The 14695-nt window shown below is 43.1% G+C and overlaps 1 protein-coding gene across 1 annotated transcript in view; it reads right to left on the bottom strand.

Moving 5' to 3' along the window:
• arid4b (AT-rich interaction domain 4B) overlaps positions 1-14695 on the bottom strand; it is a 39250-nt gene that overhangs the window by 19456 nt on the left and 5099 nt on the right. Inside the window, exons 3-7 of the mRNA XM_047603403.1 lie at positions 7485-7595; positions 2876-2941; positions 2412-2502; positions 1129-1208; positions 651-748 (exon numbers count right to left, since the gene is read on the bottom strand). Coding sequence (XP_047459359.1) covers positions 651-748; positions 1129-1208; positions 2412-2502; positions 2876-2941; positions 7485-7595 — 446 coding nt within the window. The remainder of the gene's footprint in view (positions 1-650; positions 749-1128; positions 1209-2411; positions 2503-2875; positions 2942-7484; positions 7596-14695) is intronic.

The raw sequence follows: 14695 nt of genomic DNA, 5'->3' as shown, positions 1-14695 counted from the left end.
TCGCCGTTCCTTGTAATTCAAAGGTTAATATTAGCGCGTAAGGAGGCAACTGGTCCAAGGTGCTAATGTGCAGCTGGGACCACTCCAAGTCAATATTACATCAATGTCCAGAGTAATATTGACTTTTCTTTGTGTGCCATTAGCAAGCGGTGTCAGAGAATAAGATTACGTAGCAAAGTGTCCCTCTTTATAACGAGAGAGGAGCCACAATTATATCCAGCACCAACAGGCAGATCCTATTCCCCGATGTAAGCGTCTGCCGTCTCCTAGGAGCAGGCACATCAGAGCATGAAACACCCACTTGAACATTTCAGTCAAAGAGATAACATTCAACAGGGCCACGCCGCGCCGCGCTCGCACCGTCTCTCAACCACGCATGCACACACAGGAGCTCGGCGTGATTAAGGAGCTGGAGGAGGTTAGCAGGCTCTCCTCCTTCGAGGCCTCGGGGGCTCTTTATGAGGGGATGGAGACGAGAGTAAATCTTTCATTTCAACTGCTGTCAGCACACTTAGAACAGGGGAGGCCGTTACTGACGACCGTAGACCGCCGCGGAAAATCCCTCCCCACCGGCACCGCGGCCTTCTGATATATATTAGGTTTGATATGAGCCCGGCGGCGTATGCGCGGAGACGGAACGTGCCACTCACATGGGGTTCGATCGTCGGCCGCGGTTGCCCTTTTTGCCGATGACAGGTGTGCCGAAGTGCTCGGGGTTGGTGTTGGTGGAGGGAGTCTGTCGAGCGTTCTTGCGGAGGACGAACAAACAAAAGAAATCGGTTACTTACAAGTAACAGACTGAATCGTGAGTTTACAAAAGTAACTCTGTACTGTACATTACATATTTATCGTTTAAATGTGATTTTACACATTTTTTTTATTTAGTGACTTTACTGCAATATGAGTTTATATGAAGCTGAACTTCTACACATCCACAAGGGTCCATTCATAATCAGTGTTTTGATTTTAGCATTTTCATCTGTGATATGAGGCATCTGTGGATGAAATATATACACATACACACATTTATATACACACACACACATATATATATATATATATAATATTGAGCATCATTTCCCTAGAGGGCTGAGAGAGGAGGTGGTTATAAAACCGCACAATACTCGCCTCGCTCTCTGCAAAGTGACGCGCTCCTTTCAGGCAGAGAGACGAACGCCTCAGGGTCTTCTCATCGCCATCGTCAAACACTTGCAGAGGAAAAAAAAAAAAAAACTATTAGGAGGCTGCGCGTAGGCCAGTTGTCCACTAACACACAAATATAACCAAACTTGAGCACACGTTGTCACATTCACATTAGAAAAAGCTGTAGACCAATTACGCTCGTCTGTCGAGGCTTAGAACAGCTGCTTTGAGCTCATAGCTTCTCTACAGCTTCAAGGATCCTCTTTGAGTAAAGTAAACAGTGAAATAAAAAGAAATGTGGAGGAGCGCCTGAAGATTTATTTTATTTACGCGTTAACCAAAGCCATATCTGTCTGAAATTAAAACGTCTGAGGACCAGCTTTAGCAGTTAACACGCGTAACAAATCACGCAGCAGATAATAACAGCAACACAACAATAACTTTCAACATCCACATATTATTCACTGCTTAAATGTACTTAGCAACAACACAGAGAGGAAACTCTTGAAGTAACTTGAGCGGGGATGGATCTTTTTTGTTTTCCCATCACTGAACATAAAGACTGAAAATGTGTGAAAAAAGTGTTTTCAAGGCAGACGAAAAGCCCACAGGTGCCTCTTAGGTGATTCACTGTGTGCTCTGGATTATCTAACACTGCGTACTCTTAATAGATTTGCGGTTCCAAAGAGAAGCTGGTTCCAGTTTGTAAAACATGGGAATGTGCAACTTTTCTGAGTTCATTTATAAAGAAATGAATAAAATGAATTGTTTTGTACTGTTTAAAGTCATCTCTGGCTGCGTGAAACTGCGACAGGTGACGGATCTATTATTTAAAGTAATAATAATAAAAAGGAGCTTAATGAAAATATAATATGAGTTGAGCCTTACATGCAGCTGTGCTCACTCGGTACCTTACTGCACAGTGTGCTGCATTAGAGTTTAATGCGCGATAGCCTGGCTGAGCCTTAAAGCCAGAAAAGCACATTTTATTTATACTGAACATTTTATAATTAGAAAGTAATCGCACAAACAGCAGCGGCAATTTAAAGATATTATTAACCTAAGCACTTAAATCATAGCAACAGTCTCCCTGCTGAACTGTGTGAAATAACTAGCGATGGTTCCTGCGGCATCTTTAAGAGTTATGCTTAAGGCTATTGAAAATCCAAAGCGCTGTGGTATTTTAACCGAGCACAAACGAATGCTGCAGCCATAGGGGGGGAGTCAGGGAGAGGGGAGAAAAAGCAGACAGTCCGTTATTGACTTACCAACAGTATATATGCTAGCATCGGTCAGCTTATTGATCGTGGCCTCCCGGTAAACTCCGTCCTGATTCTTCACCTCCACAACAGCACCCACCTGTGGGACAGACACGCCGCTGTCATTCTGCATTTTAGTACTTGGCTAATTATTATTATTTTCTAATGATGAATCTAATGATGCGGTTTCAAGCGATGAGAAGCCCGTATTGCAGCCACGAGAACGCTAATTGGCTGAAATTGCGGAGCTAATGCTTCGCTGCCCGATGCTCTTTTGCTGTTTGTACATTCGCTATGAAAGGCTGTGATTAGGTGCAGCTTAGACAGAAAAGGAAAGTGTATGTAATAAAATTAAATCTGAGCTATAACCAAGAAGGATTAATGGCTCACGAGAAACTCAAAGCTACAAATGAGAGCGAGAGTGTGACCAAAGACAACAAGTGTATTTTAGCCGTGCGTGTTTCCTGTCTTACCTTTAGAGGCCCTTTGATGTTTTCATCATGAACCTCAGCCGTGGACAGATCTGGTTTAAAGGTCACCTGGTGAAGGGGGGAGGCAACGACAAATCAGAATGAGTAATGAAGATAAACACACACACACAAGAGTCCCTGGAGACATGACCAGAACGCGTCTCTTTATTCTTTAATAGGATCCACATTCATTACCACAAAGTGGGCGCTAGTCTTCCTGGGATCGAACACAGACCAAGGTTAAAACTGTACTATATAACTAAAAAAGAAAACACGTAACAGACAACTTGTAATAATAATCAACAAATAAGTTTTATCTATATAGGACTGAAGGAATTTATGTTTAAGAGGCTTTTTAAAAGAGAGTCTACTACTGATGGCTCTGAGATGTTCTGAGTGTTATGTCGATGGCAAAAACCTGTAAAATCTATCTGTTGATGAAAAAAGTAGTGGTGTACCACGTGAACATCAAAAGACAATATTTTAATTTATCCTCTACATTTAGCCATTTTTATATTTAATATATTTATTACCTTTAAACACCTGACGTCCACCTGCTAGTGGAGACTGCTGCCTAACAAAATTTCATTGTGTACAAGTTCTTAACGTCTTAAAGTCTTCTACACTGGTTCAGAAAGAACAATAGAGAACAAATCGGGCTGCTCCATTCTGTGTAATTTTAATTTTTTTTTAAGATGTACCCATTTGGTTGTTATTTAACTCAACCTGTAGCTTCTCCCTTTAACACCGCTGGACTTTCCCATAATACTGGACACAAACGGGTCGGGTCTGAGATGACATTGATGTAATTACGCATGCGGTCTGTGTGTAAATATTTCATACTACGGCTCATTTCTGACTCTGTTAAGTGACTGACCCCCGGCTGGCCGCGCGCTGCCGTCGCCAACTGCGCTGTGGAGCTCTGCTGTGAGCGTTCGGGCTACGCTCCCGACTGACCCTCCCCCTCCACTCTCCACTCTCCCTGCATCTGCAGCCTCCCCCTAAGTGGGCAACGGCAGATCATAATCTGATCACGCTGTGGTAATCTTGCAACTGCATGGCAACCTGGCTTTACTGCGTGACAGCACAGACTACAAGGCAGGCAGGCAGGCAGGCACACCCCTCCCTCCCTCCGTCCCTCCCCGGAGCCATTTACCGCTGAATCTTTTCCAGGGAGCATGTGTGAAAACTTTCAGTGCAGCCAGGAGCGTAGAATCTGTTTAGTATTACAAACAGCCCTTGCTACTTTATATATCAAATACTCATGCGCTTCATCCTCTGTTTCCTTAGGGAAATTAAAGTCTTTTTTTTTTTTTTTTTTTTTTTTTTGTAGAGCATGTGCTAGTAAATAGGAACATAATTATAATGGAGAACTGGCTTCATTTTTATTGACTGTGATTCAACCATAATAACAAAGGTGGAAAAAAAAAAAAAAATGAAAAATGAAAACAAGCCTGCAGGTAAAGAGTTCAGACAGTGATCTCTCGAGTCGGTTTTAAATATAACAGCAGCAGACACAGCAATCAAAGTCCCGCTGTGAAAAAAACGAGACGACGAACGGACAGAATACGTACTCCAAGATGTTTTGCGCTGAATTGCGCCAAGGCATAAAATAATAGGGAACTAAGAGGAGCAAAAAGCTTTCGGAGGCAGCTTTTGATCAGTTGCAGAGATAATAACATTCCTGCGCCGTAGAATAAAGGGATTTCTTTTCTGCAGGAGGCTCTGCTCTCCACAGACAGAGGAAAGGTGACTCCTGCTGTCTGAAGGCTCAGCTGGAGAGCATCAGTAACACCTGACCATCCTGACAACCTCCTAACGGCGAGCTGGTTTCATGCAGAGGTCTGGACGACGGCGGACAAACCGTAGCACCACTCAGACCTCAAAACAAATATTGGAGTAAGATATGAAACTATTTCTGATACAAATCAGAGCCTCGGTGCAGCCAAATTGATGGGATAAGAACAGGTTTATGAGGGGCTTTATGCTGTTAGTTTTTTCCCCCTCAATAAGCAAAATGAGGCACGAAGAGAAATAGCTCAGTTTCCATTACAGTTTTTCGCAAAATAAAAGCGACATTTCAGAAATTTCGATTGTGCTTTGTACTTGTTTCCACTTAAAAGTGTTTTGCGAATGAGCTGTGACTCTCGCAAAGTCTCGTCTAGAAATATAATTCTCTTAAATTCTCACTTCACTTTCAGGAAGATGGACTTCGAATCGAGCTGATCACATGACACTTTTTTTTTTTTTTCGCATTTTTTTGTGCATTTCTAGAGGAAATGGAAACACAGCAAATGACAGTGAGATTTTTTTTCCCCAACTGGAAAATATAAGGCCGTTGTGTTTCTGACTGCACGACGCGGGAACAACAACACAACAAGTATCAACCGTATGCGCGGCAGCTCACACAAAACCAGCTGTTTTCCTCTGTGTTTACAGCTCCTCACATGGAGTAAAGCCATCCGCTGTTTTGATTTTACATGTTATTTGCTTCATTGTTTTTTTGTAAAAACGAACAATGCGGTCAAGGGCCATCATCAGCGCTGGCATTTATTTAAATCCCGACGCCTGATTCCACAGTGGAAACACCTTCACAATTTTGTGCCTCCGTGAATCTGTTTTTCTCCACCTCTGTACGCGGCTTTCTCCTCACCTCTTCTGCCTCCAACAAGTGCGGTGTTATACACTTTATAATGCAACTAAAAGGGCAACAACCGCTTCATTTTTTGTTTTGAAGTAGTTCAGCTAACAACATCCTGTTACCAGACACCACAGGACACCCTCACAAGGCCCATGTCCACTCTCAGATGAGTCACAACTGTTTTGGAGGCACAAGGGAGACCTACATAATATTAGGGAGATGGTCATAATGTTATGGCTGATGGGTGTATCTGATCCATTAGAATTGCATTATTCAAAATTCACAAATCCTGTACAGTCCTCTAGCGTCAAAATTAGCACAAAAACAAATGAGCACTCGCGCCAAAACATTAAGTACACAAGTACCCAATTAATTCTAATGTAACAGTTTTGCACTAAATCAACGTTCATGACTGTTAATGTCCAATCTACGATGAAACAGGGTACGAAAGTTGGTCAATCAACTGTGCGATAGTTGTGGAGCCAAAAAAAAAAACGCAGTTAAATCAACAGGTTATTTTAATCAGACGCTAAATACACACAGCCTTCAGGAAGCTGCGATTCAGTTCAGGACCGTTACATTACCATTCCTTCCTTTTCATTTAGCTGGTCCTCTTAAATAATTTAGGTGGGGAAACTGTTTTCCAAAAGTGCTTAATGGAGAATAGGGAAGAACATCAAAGGTTATAAATCTGCCCTTCAATCTGTGATCAAATAGCAGCTAATCCGTTGCGCAGTGATCTTGACTGATCATATGTGTGCCGAGTCTTTTTATCGTGACTGATACTGACACAGTGTTAAATGACCTCTCACACATCCCCCTGGCGCAGCTCATCACCATCATCATCATAAATAAAAACGTCACACAGATCTTTTCACTTGGTTTTGAAATCACATCAGCCACCATACGCCGCAGCCTTTCGACTTTGTTAAACAAGCAGACAGAGATTAATGAACCGGGAATTCATTACAGAGGAATATTCAGACTCACAACACCCGCCGAATAATTGCCGAATGTCTCAACGTTCATGTGACAGAGCTCGCATTCACATCCCAGATACCCAAAAACAAACCCCGCACTCAGCCAATTAGTATGGTAATTAATTTATGAGCTGAGACCGTCCCATTAGCTTCGTTTCAGTCCGCATTATTTAAGCCGAGAACATCACATGCTCCACTTTGTCATGTTTGTTTCCGCGCACGAGACAAAAAGGGCACGTCGTTTGATGATTTCGGCACTGGTGCGCCGGAATCGCAGAACACCGCTCCTCTTTTGTCTCTACAGGGGGAACTACAGTGCATTGACACAGTGAAAAAGCCAGCATCCAATCTTTGTTCCTCCCACACACTCCAGCAGAACGAGAGACAAGCGATCTGTCTCTATTGTATTATCCAGATGCTCCGTCCCCACAGGGAAATGAGATACTGTACTACGTGCATCAAGCGATGCCTTCATCGGCAGGGCGTAAAAAAAGCGGACGGGAAAAACTGGCAATCGAACCGCTCGCTCCACACAAAAGCGTGTAAACCGTGGGTGAGGGGGGACGTCTGAGGGACTGATGGGCACCTCGTAGGCTCGGCCAGACTCCGCATCTGTCACAGCTGGGCCCTTGATCAGCGTTTTCGACTCTACGAGGCGCGCTAACGGCGTAAACCAGGTGGTGGAGCTCAATCGTGTGAGCGGCACAGCTGGATGTTTAGCAGCGTTAGACACAAGAAAATTATTTAATCCAGTTTGACGATGTGATTTTTCTTTTTTTCTTTTAAATCAACCGAACAGGCCAGTCTCTAAAGAAACATGTTAGGCAACGTCTTTTAAGCGTAGCCAGCCCCTTTACTCTGGATGTACAGTAAAGCTGAGCCCCTTCACGCAGAGCCCCCTGGCCCCGCTGCAATCCACTTCAAACATCGCGCGGACAGACATCTCATTTTTTTAAATTTTGGATCACGAGCACTTTGAAATGCGACTTACCTTGGCCTTGACTAGCCTCTTGGCAGTCTTAATCTTAGCTTCACAGAAAGCCCCTCGGTACTTGGCGCTCACATCCGTCCCCACTGTCAGGTAGGGGGGCTCCTCCAGAGTCTGAGGAAATAAAAAAAATATTGCACAAACAGTCAGTTCAAAGCCTTTTGATATATATGCAGTTTTGCAGACACAGGTGTCTCCTCGCAGCAAAGGCAGGAGGACACACACATACTACGAGCGGAACACAGTCTGGGCCAGCATCGCAGAAGCTACCAGGCTCAGTGATTCATCCATGGAAAACACATACCATCTGCTCTGGGTATTGGAAAACAAGCCTCTGAGGGAGCAAACAAAAAGGCCACTTCACTACAGCTTTGATGACTACAAAGATGAAGCTATCCGAAACACATAGCACCATCTTGTGTCATCATTGGATGTTTAGCAAACCTTTTCGCCACCCGACACCCCCCCCCCTTCCCTCTCTCAAGAACAGATTTGCAGCGGATGGGGTACAGAGAAAACAGACTTTCCGCGTGTGCGGACGGGGGCTGATGATGTGTGCGGCCCATGTAGCGCGGAGGTGAATTTACTGAGGGGTGTTTCGCTAAGGCTCGAGAAAAGGGCCTAACCTAACAGCGGTATATTTAGACATCCTTCTAGAATAAGACCCAAAGTGGGCCACACTTCCTGCTACATCTGACAGCAGGTTTTAACTCAAGCGTTACCTAAGGAAAACATTAGCCGTAAGACGAACAGCTAGGAATGCGCCTCCATTTGCAGAGCGCCCCGAACGGGGAAAACGCACTTTCCGTGCCGAACGAATGAATCAATGCCCCTCCGAACGAACCGTAAAAAGGAACAAGCAATTTAACACCACATTATCTACAAAATTAACAACAGAAAGATGGTTCTGTTCATTACTCGGGGCACTGAAACGGTCCCTCCAGACAAGCTGTCCCTATTAAAAATAATAAACACTTGTGAGGCCGAGTCAGATACACACCTCTTCATCTTTTTTCCCTTTCACATTTTAGACATACCAACCAAATAAATACATTGTGTGAGCCGCTCACAACAGTTGTTCATTGTTCCCATGTGGAAAGCGAAAGACCACAGAGGTTGCCATTCTAACTAAAAACTACACCAGCACTTAGTACTACTTGAAGCAGCCAAGAGGAACTAATCACTGACACCAGCTGCTGTAGGCCTCCGTGGCACATACTTGTGTCATGACCGAACTCCTTTCAGGACTGAAATGGCGAGAGTCCACGTCTGAAAACTGTTTGCAGGTTAGCTGCTTCTTCTTCTTCTTTTTTTTTTTTTAATCCTGCTCATGCCAAGGTCTTTTGCGACTACAACGGATATTACGGATCTCAATCCAAGTCAGATCCTTTGTTTATTGTAAGTAGCTGGCTTCTGAGTACACCGGCTGGCAAAAATTACCCATTGTCCTTGTGTAAAAGAACTTGAACCTGTACGAGCAAACTGTGAATCAGCGAACTCACGAGTGATATGAGAAAAATAAAGAGCAGCCGGCCACTTTTATAGAAGAGTTACACACTCAATAAGTGAGCACAGCCGCTCGCAACAAACAAACAACTTTGAACGGCCGCTTTGCTTCTGTTTCAACATTTTGCAGGTGCACGATGCCTCTGAGGCACCGGTACTGGTTGAATGGCGGTTTTGAACGTGTGTATTTTGTCTCTGATCCTGCTTCTACCCTTGGTTTCAATGGCTTGCTATAGAAATTGCTGTACAGCTGTTTTATGTAGGGAAATATAAAAGGAGTAAAGATGTGGGTGTGAATGTGGGTCTCGTACACCTGGCACTGACATGCTAATAATCCTAAAAACGAGCTAAATGCTGCCCCACTGAGACCCCAAAGTTTCTGACCGCAATCAGATCCAGGACTACATATTAAGTTGTTGTACAAACAGATTTTTCTTGCCTAATGAGTCATGAAGACTTTCTCTTACCGTGTATTCTCCTAAACTCTTTCTACACTGTGCAACTGCACTAAGTGAAATGTAGTTCAATACTTCGGATTTGCACTAAGGAAATGAAGTTTTCTCCAAACTATTCCTTAAAGATTTTCATTTTATTTTATATGCAACACTAGAGACTTCTTCACTGTGCAAAATAAATACAAGTTAAGACATGAGGGGACTGCCGGGACCTTCAGTTACTGTGATCTCCTGAAAATACTTTGTTCACACCTGATATTTTGAATGCATCCCGAGACACAATTACAGTTTCGTGCTCCGTGTGCAAATGAGTGCCGTCATAATTTGGAGTGTGGTATAATACTTTTCTTTTATTTTCTGAATGAATGAAGCGAAACAAAAGCAATTTAGTTATAAGACATTAACAGTGGTGGAGATTGCCTGGATTTGCATACTGAAGGTTTCAGTATCCAACAAGTGTTGTGGTGACTGCGAGCCAAATAATCATGTAGGACGACCAGAATTTGGCTGTCGAGGATAAAGGATGTTATGCCTCATATCAAAGTAGATACGCCGTTCTGCACTAAAAATAAGAATGCTTCGTTGGCTGCCAACTTTAATTCAGTCTGTCTGCGAAAAAAAAAAGAGCGCGCTGTTGACTTAAAAGTAGCTTCTCGCTTACTCCTTTCATCTGTTACTGGGAGAAGATTTTGTAGGCCGACGAGCTTCTCTGCACACGATGGCTAAAAATAGCGAAGATGTATGTCCAGGATGTAAAAGGAGGCAAATCTGTTAAAGGTGTAAACTTATATATATATAAATGTCTTTCCACAACAGAACAATTCCGCTAAACGAAATATTCCATCTAAAAGGGAACTGAAATACATAAGCGCAGTGTGGGAACATCAGACTGACAAATTGCCTCGTCTGTATTGAGAAGGGCCACAAGCTTGTCAGAGTCAAACCAGGACAGGGTGCCTCACCTCCGGTGTCTCTGAGATTCTGACAGATGGGATTCAGGTTCAGAGTCCAGTGCACTTCAGCCTCCCCACCTCTCAGATAAACACCTCATTAGTCTTTAGTGCAGTCTGGCCCGGAGCACCAGCTTCCCCGGCCAACGTCGGGTTTACATGACGCAGCAGCCATTTCCACTGGCTGACTGACTCTCCTGTCAGTCATGGCTGCAACACAAAGCTGGGCCTGCTACTTGTGTAGAGTCCACTGCTCCCGCTCATCCTTTGCTTATCTCCCCTTTGCTCCACCTCCAGCTTTAAGCCAATTCCTTTGTACTTTTTTAAAAAGAAGAGTCATATTGGGGAGTCCGAGAGGGCGGCCGGGGTTATCTTCACAGCTGCGGCGGCCTAGCGTCCACAACCCAACATGGCAGGGGTAATAATACACTACTGAGGCCTGACGTGCATTTGTCATGCTCACATGCCAACAAAAATAGAGGACAGTTTGTTGTTTCCACTGATAATGCCCCGCCTGTCTTGACTGAGCTAAAGCTATCAAAGAAAATTCCATTCCTGGGATCCGAGTGCCATTTAGCCTACAGCTGTCTGGAGAAAAAACAGTGAGTGACTTTTTTTTTTTTTTAAATGTTTAATTTTCATTACTCCTGTCAGCTCTGAACGACAACGTTTCCTCCCACCCTCAGGATATCAACCTATTAAGATGACTTAGCTCAGAGAGGCGGAATTCCTGTGCCTTTGGGACACGTAACATCCTCTCACCAACTCAAAAATAACGTCATGGACAAAAAGAGCAGACCAGTATTTATTATTTATTATGATCCTCAAACGCTACTTCACCTACTACTTACAAAAAGTCAATATGAGGCAGTAATACAATTAAAACCAGCTTCCTGGCCATTCACCTAGTGCTACTGAAGTGGAAAATGCTCTCCAGGTACAGCTGCTTGATTAAACAGATACTAATGTGACTTGGCGTCGAGCGACTAAACACACCTGGGACTGGCATGGAAAGAAACTTGATTTCTCAAGCAACTTGACTTTCCTGAAAGAGATATCTCAGAAACGCTGTTGTAATCATAATCATAGCTTTTCATTTAAGCGAGAGGCGATCGTGCACCGCTGTCATTGGCCGTGAAGCGTTTCTTTCCCGGTTGTGGATTTCTGGTTTAGACAGAGCGCCCACAGATTACTGATTATCCAAAGCCTACTCCTTGTCTAAGCTGTTCTCATCAGGGAACCGACCTGGAAATGTTGTTTCATTAAGTCAGAGATTTGAAATCATTCCACCTTCAACATGACAAAACATACCAGAGTGACGGTGGCAGCGGCAGAACGAGATCGGTTTCTGCACAATAAAGACTCCCAGGTCATGAAAAATTTAACAGCCGACTCCATGCTTGAAAATAAGCTCCTGCTTATAGTGCATTTCTTGGACAGCCTGTGCGACTAGAGCGTTTTTTTACTCTACAACTCAGTAAAAGGACGATTTCTGGCAGCTCTCAGAAGGTCAAAGCTGTAATGGCACAGTTGTGGGATGATGCGTATTGGCCTTGGGTTATATCAGCCATCGGGGAGGGTCTCCAGTTAGCCTGTAGGAATGCCTTAATAGACCACAGGGTAGTCCCATGGACACAGATAGATACTAAAATACATTTACACCAGTATCTGATTTTTTTTTTCTAATACCAGAAGCAATAACATTGACCATCTTGTGACACCACGACACTCTGATGACTCACAACTGTTTTGAAGGCACAAGGGAAACCTACAACAACTGAAAGGTGGTCATAATGTTATGCCTGATCTGTGCACGTTTCCAGATTCGTGCGCAACTGGCTCCAGCAGATTCACAAGTTCAGAATTTGCACAAACAAAATGAGCATTGAGTTATGAGGCGTGTTTGCAGAGGAATCATACATCCTGGCTTAATATCACAGACTGTTCTCACTAGGAATTGGTGCCGATACTCTGAACCATAATGACACCGGCGCTGATGCCAACAGTAAAAACCAGGCCGAAAAGCACCGCAGATTTCGATGCCGCTGCATTTTTAACGCTACACGTCCTGTCAGTTTTTCCACCTGCACGGACGGGAGTGAACCTCCAAAACGCCTGAGGCCAAATAGTCAAAAGTTTGGCTGTACTTCACCTCAACAGATGCAGACTCAGCAACCTGCAACAAGTGCTCGAAGGTGATATTATGCAAGGGAGGTAACACCTCTGATTAAACGGCGTGATTTCTTAAACTGACGATGCATAGCATTTTTAAAAAGCTGAGAAATGTGCCACCTTTGATAGCCTGTGAGACCCCGTTCCACTGTTTTTATGCTGATAATTATGACGGTTTGTTGTGAATTTTATTTTATATTGGTTAAGGCACCGTTTTTGGACAAAGATTGCGTGTTTCCCATTCTTTAAGCACAGATAAAAATCGGATAAAACCTTAATGGTAGCCATCCTTTGTTATCACAGGCTATTTACAGCTTGTGAGTGCTCATTATTCCAGAAAATCTGGTCCATTACACTGTCCTTTTTGTTGGAACCACTCCCAAGTCTGACAGACTCATATTAGTGCAACAAACCCAATGGGAAACTTCACGGTGATGTCAGAAACATCAGTCACTCAAGCACAGTTTGAACACACCCACTCTGCCTCTAAGAAGAATTAAAATAAGGAACCAGAAGTGAAAATGTCCGTTTAGACTGTGGGCGTGTGGAGGCTCTTTGAATCTTTAAAAGTATTACATAAGAACACTTTGCAATAATGACACGTGATTAAACTTATTGGTTAAACAACTGAATTCAAGCTGAAATACAGTAGGTATTTGAAATTCTGCTTCTGCTTCAAGTACCGGTAGTATAAAAGCAGTCAATGAACAATGTCGCAATCCATGTACATAACTTTGGATCCACTCATTTCTTAATCATACTTAAAATTTGTACATGACTTTTAATAGTGTTTTAATATTGATCTATTGTTGCTTTCATTGATGCTAAGCAGAACAATTCTTCCACCACTGCTAATAACTAATAATTGGATGTAAAAGATGCAGATGATGTAAGAACGGAAAAGACTGGCGCACGAAACAACTTCCTGTTCAGTCACAGAAATCACAGCCTCGGTTCGTGTCTTATCTTAAGACCAGCTACGCGCTTCACGGTCTCTGTATTTTTAATTATGGTTTTAAAGAAACACTGTCAGCTCGTTACTGCTGCCATTGCCTCGAATTTCATCCAGACAGTGCGTCCCTAAAACCTAAAATGACAAATGTCTGCATTAGTGTCGAGCTCCACAACAATTCGGGATGACGTTAGAAACATAAACTGCTTTACAATCAGCTACTGTGCCACATTAGGATGACATAACACTTAAATGCCTAGTTAAGATTACCATGTAACAAATCAATTATATCCATTGAGAGCATTAAATGTCTGCGCAATTGCACCTTTTTAAACATAACATTCAGGCACCATGGAGCATAAAAATATTAGAAACAATAGTTTTTGACTCATTATATTGTACTGTAATGAATAGGCTTGAAGGCCGAACAAAGGAACATACAGGAGGCATGCAGGAAAGAATTAAGCTCCCTCCCAGCCTGGCTCACACGTACAATAATCCTGCTGTGAATTGCCTCTTTGTCCAAATCAGAGTCACCACAATTTCAGCGGCTGGTGCTTCAGGAGGAGTTGCCTTGGCAATGCCATGGCATCTTTATAGCCAAAAACACAATGTTAGTACCTTAAATTTATGCCCAGAGATTTGGGGCAGACAACATATCAAACACACCTGCCAGTTTGCCAACTTTATTGAACTTTTTTACTTGAAAACAGACATGTATTTGAATGGCAAATATTTTAATAACCTTCAAGGAATTCCAATCATTCAGAGACAAGCCAATGGCATATCTTCTCAATCTCATTTGTTCTGAGACCTCAGTATGTTCCTCACTACTTTATGAACATTTAAACACTGATATGTTCTAGCAAATGGCTTCAACATCAAGACGCAGACCAAGCAAAATCTATAACCAGCAGATTAACAAACGTAATGACATCCATGCTCACTTAAAATATCACATACATATATATCCCCCCTTTCACGTTGAGTCCTCTCTGGAGTGGATTTGCAGCTGCACAACCCACAAATACTCAACTGGATCGGGATTGGGGAAGTTTGGAGGCCAGTATAAAGCCTTAGGCTCATTGTAGTGCTCATTGATCCGATTTCAGAGCAGTTTTATGGAACGATGGCGCGCTGTAAAAACTGCACACGATCTCCGATGTTTAGATAATAAAT

This window comes from Mugil cephalus, chromosome 13 (assembly GCF_022458985.1).
Source record: "Mugil cephalus isolate CIBA_MC_2020 chromosome 13, CIBA_Mcephalus_1.1, whole genome shotgun sequence".
NCBI classification, from domain to species: Eukaryota; Metazoa; Chordata; class Actinopteri; order Mugiliformes; family Mugilidae; genus Mugil; species Mugil cephalus.
Note: the sequence above shows the minus strand (reverse complement) of the source record. Positions and strands in the feature narration are given on the sequence as shown.